Raw genomic sequence first — 10,485 nt, 5'->3', positions numbered from 1 at the left:
TGTGCACAATTTAAGTACTGTCATAGCAGAAATCGTATTCTAGTCAAAATGAAGCCTGATAGCTAAACAAAGTTACAGTATAATGAAGCGTTTATTATAATGATGATATTAATTCGAAGTGCAAAATGTGTTCCCAACTGTCAGTCCGGATCACCTGGTAATGCTCAAATTGCAATCTAGGTTTGCATTTTTCGCTTTCTTTTGCTGTTCGCAGAATTTTGAGGTAGCACGCACGAAATAGGGACCTATTTATTAATAATCTGTGATGCTCTTTGTCCATAGAAGAAAAAGAAAAAGAAAGTGAGTTCAGTGACAGTTTATCGCAGACGCAATAGGCGGTGAAAGAAAGGTGTATTGAATTCCTTCAAGTAGTATTGCGAGAAACATTTGCACGCACTAAACATTTATTTTAGTGCTGTTTTATTGTAGGATGGGATGTTTGTATTCGAAATCTAGAATATTGTCGCGTGAACAGTCTAGGAAATCCCTGGATCAAAAATCCAAGGAGTATTCATGGTATGTATTGTGACTTCATAGCTTATATTCTTGAAGAGTATGGTTTAATATACAAAAGTTACTAGTTACTTGTATAAGGATAATACAAAATGAATTTGCACGACAGAAAAATATGTAGTCCTAAAAATCACTCTTAAAAACTGTATATTTTGTGAAATTTGTCTCTTGCTGAGGCATTAACAATAAATGACACTTGCAATCCATTTTTATAGCGAATAACTGAAAACAATTTGCACTCTTAATTAAGATACTAGAATCTTCAACTTTCTTAAACAGGACGCATATGGATCGGAATTGAGGAGGTAAACTTCAGATCCTTATACTATCAATATTTCCAAGTTACAAAATACCCAGATCGGAGTCATAACACATTCAAGGAACTCAAGCATTCAAACTCGCAGAAGATCCAGGCACGGTCTAAAAATTCGCAATGAGTGTTGGAACCAAAAGTAGGTGTAGTTTTACTATATGGATCCAGAGATTGTAAAATGTACGGAAAATTTGGGGAAATATTTAATTCGTTCGTTTTATGTCGAGAACAGAACCTTACAAACCCCTTCGGTACTTTTAACCCGTTCCTATTACTACTACTTATACTACGGATCCGTATAGTAAAACTGCACAAAATTGTTTTTACCTAAGATTTTGAGTAACGATTACGGGATAGTTTATTTATTTTTCTTAAATTCGGGACTTACGCGCACAAGTGACATTCGTGACTAAAACATTCCTTGGAACCTATTCATCTGACGCGGTTCCCGGAGCAATCCAGAATTTGTTCCCAAGAACTATTCGGCAAGAGTGCATTTTATGCTAGAGATTCAAGGGCTAGAAAACGGCTTCTATGAAAAAAAAACAAAAAAAAAAACGCTTTTTTGCTCTGGATTTTTTTTTTCAAACTTTTGTGGCTAAGTTTAGAGTTGCCCCTACAGTTTCAAACCTACAAAAATGCAGTTAAAACATTAAATATTGTTAGGTTCGGTTAGGTTACCTGGTAAGAATTTAGTTAGGCTAGAACAGTGACTGGAACAGGTTCTCATATAAGCTTCAATTATCACTTAAATTCAATAGTCCATAGTTCTCATAAAAATTTAATAGATTTTCTTCATTATTCTTATATAATTGTGTAAAACTCAATGCGGAAATATATTCAACGCACCAATTCCCCATCCTATACGACTACTATGCTGTTCAGTCATCGAGAGCTTCCGCGTCTTGCAAATAGAACCCACTTCTACAAATCTTTTCTCGTATTAAACATAACTTTACTGCCAAACTTTCACACCTAAACATCACATAAGAACTCCAAATCATCATTTCTTACCCCATTTTTTCTGTAATTTCTCCTAATTTTTATAAAAAACGGAGGGGCAACTCCAAACTTAACCCTAAGTTGATAAAGCAGACTTTGTTTCGAGCAAGTATTTACTTTGGCCATTTCAGTCAATTGAATCGTTCAATGAACCGATTCATAATGAACAAGTTCCTGGGAACAGTTCATTATATCACCAGGAACCAGTTCCTTACGAATCGAATCGGTTAAAAATCATAGTGGTTCCGACTGTAATGATTCTATTATTTACAACATTCATATTTCAAGTATTAATACATAGAGAACTAAGCAAACTTCCTATCGTATAGAGACCTGCACGGGCCGAATTTTTGGCCCGAGCCCAGTCCAGCCCGAATGTACCTAGGCCCGGCCCGATAAATTTTAAAAGTTTCATTTTGTAACATTTTTCACGGACACATTTCTTCAACGTTTGCCTTTATTCTAATGATCGTTTAACGAAAGTCAATAATTATTAAACGATTGCAATTAGTCGGTCCCAGCCCGGCCCAAGGTAATAAGAGTCTGCTTGTCTCTACTATCGTATCAGCTCTAAATGTAACAAAACTTGAAATATGTTACGTATTAAATAATAGATGAAACTACAGCAAGAACCACCATACTTTCTTAATAAAAAAGAAAAGGAACATGGGGGCAAGCCCCTTCTTAGAAAGGGAAAATAATTTATATACACGAGCGGAGCACACAGTGGAAATTTCACAGAACTATATACTTGAAATGAAAGAACAGCAAACGAAACCAAAAAATAAATATTTTACATCCACGGAAAAAGTAATAAAATGTAAATACCTGATATTTCAATGCTGCTTGTACAATTCCATAGCATGCCTCATAAATAATACTTTTGCCCAATGCTGTAACCGGAACAAAATTTCCTATTCCAACTGCAACATTAAACTCACGTACTTCCAACATAGATCTACTAATGAAGCTGCCAGTTCGCAAAGACAACTGCTTCAAGTTAGATGAACGCTAATGGTTGTACGCAAAGTACACTTTTAACCGTTTATGTCGAGCTGTGCTTAAGAGTCCCTATCACTGCGAAATTAAAATACCGCTAATTTTACAGTAATTATGTGATATATTCAAATAGATAAAAGATAATCGAAAAGTGGAACAAGACCTCCCTAGACAATCTTATTCTGAATGAGGTTTCGTTATCACGAGTCACCTAGTAGATTTCCGTTTGCAGTTATTTAGAAACGCGAAAATAAATGCCGATTTTCTAAATGGCTGGAAGTCGAAAGCAGATAAATGAGTCAAGATAACGGTATCTCACGCAAAATAATATTATCTAGGAAGCTCTTGTTCCACTTTTCAATTATCTTTTATCTATTTGAAGATATTACATATTTACTGTAAAATTAGCGGTATTTTAATTTCGCAGTGATGAGGCCTCTTAATAGCTTCTGCTCCTTTTCACAATTTAAATTTCCTATGACTTCTTCATCAAAGGAAATATCTATGGCATTTGACATTACACGAAGACCACAGTAATACAAACGAACCACCCGCACAACAAAACACGTGAAACTGCAGAGAATAACAAGATTACGTCACATTATATCTATAATTCTCACTTCAAACAAAAGAGCATCAACATAGCAACGTCATACCAGCAGTTAAGTTAGCGGAACAGGTAACTTCTCAAAACCGGAACCGAAAGATCAAATCACTGAATCAAAGAATCGGAAAAATGAATGAAATGGCCAAAGTAAAGACTTACTTTGTTTCGCATCTCTACAACACAAAAACTCATTTAATTAGTGGCTGATGCAAATAATATAAAACCTCGAAAATATACCATGAATTTCGGGCTTGTTAAAAACTGGTACTTTCCCGAATTTTCTATTCATTTATCACATACGTGATAATCTGTTACCACCTATCAGGTGCTTCGAACCTGCAAAATCGGTAAAGTCCCGAATTCTATAATGCATCGACTGTTCCTTAAGCTTGTTTAGGATCGGGAAAGTACCGCGTTTTCTGTAGCGTTTCCAAGCCTTTAGAATATATATAACCACCATCACAGTTTACCCAGTCCTGTTGGTTTCTGAATTTTTAACAAGGGAAATTCATCGAATCATTGTGGAACTCTTCCTTAAGAAAAAAAAAGAAACCTACGGATTATGGCGTTTCTCAGGAAAGTAGTAGGACTGAATTTATATATCAGGGATGCAAATAACCACTCGCCCGGGGCGAGTGGTTCATCGGTGCGGGCGAGTATTTAATATCATATCGAAGGTAAGTAAATTATTTCTATTGTGGGATGTGGGCTAGTAGTTTGTTTCTTGGGCGAGTAAAATTTTGTTGCTTATTTGCATCCCTGATATATATGTATATATATATGTTCACAAATTTGACTCGTCCACGTAATAGTTTTCAAAATATGCCCCTTCTGCATCAACACAGCGTTTCCAGCCACTCTGTTCATCACTGAAGGCTCCCTCGTTACGGCCTCTTGAATGGCCTGGATCGATCCGTGGTTCCGTCCTTTCATGACCCTTTTCAGTCGGAAAAGAGGAAGTCTGCAGGAGCAACATGAGGGCTGTAGGGTAGCTGGGGAAGCTGTGTGATGGCATGTTTGGTCAGGAAGTCCATGACAGCAAAGGCGGTGTGGCTCAGCGTATTCTCCTGATGAAGCTTTCATAATCCAGTGATTGCTGGACGGACGCAGGCGATTCGTTTCCTGAGTCTTTCAAGTACTTGAACGTAAAATTGATCATTCACAATCTGATCAGGCGGTACAGACTCTCGGCGAACCACTCCTTTGCAGTCAAAAAATATGATCAACATCAATTTCATTTTAGATTTATTCATGCGGGCTTTATTCGGGTCCACACACTCAATCTGCATTCAGAGTTCAAAAGATTTCGCTATTTTCGTCATCTTTCGTCGTTGAAGGCCGCCCTGATCCGTCCTCTTCTTCAACTTGCTCTCTTCCCTCCCGGAACAGTTTCTGCCACTCAAAAACACTCGATCAACCCATGGTATCACTCCCATACAGTCTTGATCATGACATGGGCCTAACTCGCTGTTTTACCCAGTTTGACGCAAAAGTTCACTGCGTAACGCTGGTCTGACAAACGGTTCATTGTGGAGATGACAAGGCATATTGAAAGGAGTTCACCTTAAACTCGATTTATACTCCGTGAAGGTTTGGAGACGATTGGCAACTGCTGCGCTGGTAGCTACGACTCCCCACAACCCATCCAGCTTAGTAACATCCCCCTCCTTCACGTTTTGGCGGAAAAAATCAGTCCTACTACTTTCCGGGCAATCCTGCATATTTAAGTTATGTCAAGCACAACTACACAAGAAACGTGAGTGAGTGGTTACCTTTTGCGTTTCTATCGGGAAGTCTGGGATTCAATCCTACATTCAGGGGGCGCGGTGGCTCAGTGGTAGAGCGTTCACCTCCGTTGCTTGGGGTCCCTGGTTCGATCCCAGCTCGCGCCATGTGGACTATGTGGTGGACAAACATCGTGCTCGTGGGTTTTCTCAGGGTTCTACCGTTTCCTCCCACTTTCTTCATTCCACCATTTCATTCATTTCTCATCACCGTATCCTTTAGCCTAACCGGCATATGCGTGGGACGTAAAACTTAAAGATTTCATTTCATTTTCAAACCAACATTCAACTATTCTGACAAAAGTTTTTCTTAATTCCATCTGTGAATGTACGAAGAGATAGTGCGTGTAGTCCTAGCCGAGTTCCTTTCTTATTGTTTTTAAATCGTAGTTATTACTAAACCAGCAGTGATGGATTTGCGAAGAAGGTATGGTGGGAGGTGTCTTTCGGACTGAACCCTGTTCCCCGAAATTAAGGAATTTCTAAAATAAACGAAATATTAGTTATGTCTTACTCATAAACTTCAAGCTCCCGTCAAAAATTAGGAAGTTTTAGAAAAACTAAAACTTAACATTAATAAGAAAAAACCCTTTTCTAAAAGAAAAAAAAAATGGGAATAAAAGTGCTCACTTCAATACTCTGTTTCAAAGTCAGTTGTTTCCAGTAAAGACTTTCTGTGTTCTAAATGCTTTGACACAGTATCAAACAATGACACTAACTGAATAGAAGGAAGTCTCCCATTGTGTGGATGGTGAAGATTTTGGATCTGCAGAAGAATTGCATTTCCTAAATCAGTCAGCCATAGAGGTTGGCGTTAGTCCTGTTAAGGAGCCATGGTAAGTCAAGTCAAGTCGTAAGGGTATGCATCAGGAAACCACATCGAAATTACTGCAGCTGTGGGTGAGTACACCAAATCAAAACTTGCTAAACTCTTCAGTGTAGAAATTCCATCTTCAGAAGAAAACGAACCAAAAGAAGCTTGTGCAACTTAATGGGAATTCATATAAAACATCAGTTCAGCGGTTGAATTGTGTGAATTCTACAATGAAAGGGTGCAAGTCCTAATAATTAGTAGTATCCCTTTCAAAGGTACGAGTACAAATTTTGCACCACATTCTGTCTGCAACAAAATAGATGATAAACAAAACAAGAAATATGAGATCTGCAAAAAATCGTATTTGGAAAACAGGATCCCTGTTTTGGTCGTTCTGTAATTAAGCATATGTTTAAATTGCAACCATTTTATTTGGAAGATAAATAGGATTGTTCTCGCCAGACCGAAAAAAGGAAAAACATTACCGCTATAACAGTTTCAGGAGAAAAAGTGGTGAAAGTTAAAGTATTCTTGAACCGCAATATTAAAGAACTTTTGCCATATATAAGAAGGAACATTCACTATTCTATATTGGAAGACCAAACTTTTATGTACTATGATCCAAGTGAGTGGTTCCTCACCCATCTGGACATGTCTCTTTATGTATGTGTTATGCCAGTTTTTAACTTAACGTTGTAATTTTGAAGACGTGACATATGACACTTTGGTTGGACATGTGAAGTTGTTAGTAGTCTGTGATGTACAACGGGAGATCTGTTTGTTTCGGGAATGTGGTGACTGCCCAGGAAAGGAGGGACTCGCCTTACGAACACATGTAGAAAACATAGCAGATGACACTCCTGAGGTTACATATGCAGCACGAGAAGAAAGTAAACTCATTAAGAAAAGGAAACTACTGTAATTGATACTTTCGTTGGCGAATTTGAGAAATGGACAGTGAAAGCAGTAACGTACCAACATCTGAAGAAATTGCAACAATGCATTACAAAAGTGAGGGGACGTGTAGAGGCAGAACAACTACGTTTAGTGCTTTACTGTAATTTTCCTGAGAACTGGTCTGTGATTCTGCCACAAGAACCACAAGGGCATCACTGGTGTAAAGACAAAGTTTCGATTTTTACAGGAGTCACATATTTTCAAAGCACTACCATAAATGTTGCAGTTATAAGCAGGGTTGTGAAAAATTCGGGATTTCTTTTTAAAAACCCATCGCAGTGGGTTTGATTGTTCAAAACATGATTTTGTCAAATTTTGCACGTTCATTTAAATCCGTATTCTCACTTAGAACACCATTGGAACATCCCTGTTCTATTGTACACATGAATCTATGAAATTCTTTCTCACACAAAGGGGATCCATGAACCTCCATGTGTGTTTCGTAGGACAGACATACTTTGCACCATTGGTACTCGCTTATGCAGCGGATCGATTTAATTCGAAGTCCAAGAGAACACAATAAGAAAAGTTGAATTACCCAACTTCGAAATATTCAAAAACGTTCATTTTAAATACCTTAAAACGAACAAAACCACAGTGCACGAAACACGATAATTAATATACAGTAACTTTTATCTTTAAGCCAGCGTATTACTAGTGCCAATAGCGCAAACAAATTAGCTGCTTTTAATCGCACATAAATTAAGGTGCACGTAGAATGGGAAACACATTCTAGTACAGCCCGTTAACATTTATTAGGTATCTTTAATAGCTGTGATTATTGCTAACTGCCCAGTGAATCAAAAATAAATCTAGAAAAGGAATGAAGATAATTATCGAATGAATCGGTTAAAATTTCATCATAAAAAGTTATGAAGTTTATTTCAGTTTATTGTTTTCAATTTTTTATTGTAATTATGTTCATATTATTTGTTTTAATGAATCAATAAATGTATCATTCTAGATGACTTACTTTATTAGCATTTTAACAAGTAACTGCCTGTGATGTCTGCAGTGTTAACCTAAAATGAAAAGAGGAACAAAATTGAAATGCTCGAAAAATATATGGAAATTAATCTTCACCATTGTTTTTTGAAAGAGAAAAAATATGTAAATTTAAAAGTTAATACCAATATTTGATGTAAAACGAATGACTGTGTACTTATCAGAAGTATATTTCAAGAAACAGAGATATACATTTATTATACAACATTACATCTTCAGGTAAATTTTAAAATAAGAGGGTTTTCTGTTGTAATATATGCAATGCTGGTAACGGATCTAAATTCAACCGGGCTCAACTGGATCCTCACATTTCTGGACCGTAACATAATGTTTTTTTTTTTCCCTTTCTTTCTTTATGAACTAAATAGTTCTAAAATTACATAAAAAAATAATATCCAACTTATCTTCTTAATAATAATCCAGCCATAGCACATGAAGGCTCCGAACATGTTTTTTTGGTCCTGTGTTTCCTATTTTAAATACTTGCACATTCGTGCTTAATCTGGAAAGAAAAGATTAAGAATTATATGTAATCAGTGTTATAGAACCAACTTTTAAAGTTCTTTAAAAAAGTATATAAATATTAAAAATATAAATAATTATTTTAAGAAAAGGAGAAAATGTAAAGAAATAATAAAAATAAAATATTATACAAAAGTCAATGATAGAAATTATATAAAGTACTATTCTAGAAATTTTGAAAGAATGAGCAGCACACTATACTGCAACATGCTAAGAAATGATCTATCTTTGTCTCTGAACAAAGATCATTCCATTCTAATCATCAAGGAGGAGGGGACCATCATATATATATATTCACGGAGGTTCCCTTACTAATGACATTCTAGAAAAGATTAGCAGATTTTTTCATCTGCCGCCATCTTAGGTTGAGTATCATTTTTCTTCACTGCCGTACATGAAAATAATGGTTTGCAGCTGGATGGTTAGTACGGAAGTTGCGATTTGTATTACCTTAAAGCAGAACTATTAGTAGTAGATAGAACGTGCCGACTCGGCAACTTGTTTGATAAAAAAGCTAGACCTGAATTACGAATACCCCCGCTCCTGGCTGGTTGATTTTTCAGTCACGTGACCTTTGAATCAATAAGATTTCTGGAGTACTGAAGTAGACCGGAAGTGAACAGTCGCTCCTGATGGTTTCATTTTCTCCCCGCTCCTGATTGGTTCATTTTTAGTGATGTGACCTTCGAACCGGTTTAATCAATCAACGAGTGTGGAAAGGATTTCTCTGTCAGATAGAGAAAGGTTATATGCAATCTGAATTTTGATATAAAAGAGAAGAGACGTGCGAATTGTTTGTTTGCTTGTTGTTTTAATCAGTGTTTCAGTGGTGCTATTGTGTGATCAAGAAGTAGAACAGTAGTTCTTATTAAACGGAGCGTACATATTCGTATTTGAAGGCTTAACTTCTCGTAACAGATTTCATATATCGTGTAAATACACTGCATGCTTTTTCGTCATGTTTTGGCGCTAGTATATACGAGTCGTAAACGTTACGATGTCCTAGCTCGTAGCGTCACTGTAATCTACTGTTTTGTTAACTTGAGGATTCGATTTCTCTTTCACAGGGATAAGAAGAAGAAGGTGAATCCAAAAGATTATACAATAGAGAATGTGGAGGGAGGAGAGTCAGGAAGACTACCTGGAACTGTTAATGGGCAACAGTTTATCATTCAAAACTGCAAGGATGCCGCTTTATTCGTATTGGATCATATTAACACAATCACTATAGATGAGTGTACTAACTGTAGAATTGTTTTGGGACCAGTAAAGGGAAGGTAAGGCATGCGTTTGTGATTTTTCTTTTCCGTTAAAATCAAATGACTCTGTTTTTGAATGTGTCTGACTGAAAGTTACTTGCCAACTTCTCATGTCTTAATCTAATATTTTATGGTCATAGCTGTTAACGAATAGTACTTTGTTTCAGGCTGATTTCAATTCCCAGTTAACTTTAATAAGAAAAAATGTCCTTGAAAATCAGTGGCTTTCCTTACACCATATTTATAATGTGATTCAGTTGCCTTCTGGAATTGGTATTTTGCATAAGTTTGGAAATAATCCTCCTCTTGGCATCAGTTGCATGTCATAGATAATATCGTGTCAGTTGAGAATTACCAAGTTGTACCACGTTACTGTTTTTGACAAGATGTTAGCCCTGATCTTAGGCAGTGAGTTCATTCCTTTTATCTTGAATGCTTTTAGTACTAGGCTGTCATAAGTCGAGCAATATTCTGATAAACATCTAGCCAGTATCAGGATAAAACATTAAGCCATACATCTGTTTCCACCCGCCATTGATGGAAATGAAATGCGCAACGAGAATACAAATCGCACAGCGACATCTCAATTAAGTCACCTGACGCCTTACCGATGGATTACTGCCCCTTTGGTCATTCACGCAGACGACCTCCCTCCGTGGACTGTGTCTAGAAAGCCTGCCAGGAGAAGTGGACTGATCTCGATATGTCTG

The 10,485-nt window shown here is 36.8% G+C and overlaps 1 protein-coding gene across 1 annotated transcript in view; it reads left to right on the top strand.

Moving 5' to 3' along the window:
- Positions 1–292: 292 nt before the first annotated feature.
- Positions 293–10,485, top strand: part of LOC145673441 (protein XRP2-like) — a 42,260-nt gene continuing 32,067 nt past the window's right edge. The window contains exons 1-2 of the mRNA XM_081743146.1: positions 293–516; positions 9,584–9,793. Of these exons, the coding sequence (XP_081599272.1) occupies positions 431–516; positions 9,584–9,793 (296 nt within the window). The 5' untranslated portion in view covers positions 293–430. The remainder of the gene's footprint in view (positions 517–9,583; positions 9,794–10,485) is intronic.

Source organism: Thermobia domestica, chromosome 16 (assembly GCF_964235325.1).
Source record: "Thermobia domestica chromosome 16, izTheDome1.hap1.1, whole genome shotgun sequence".
Classification (NCBI taxonomy): Eukaryota; Metazoa; Arthropoda; class Insecta; order Zygentoma; family Lepismatidae; genus Thermobia; species Thermobia domestica.
This window is presented reverse-complemented; position numbering and strand designations above follow the sequence as displayed.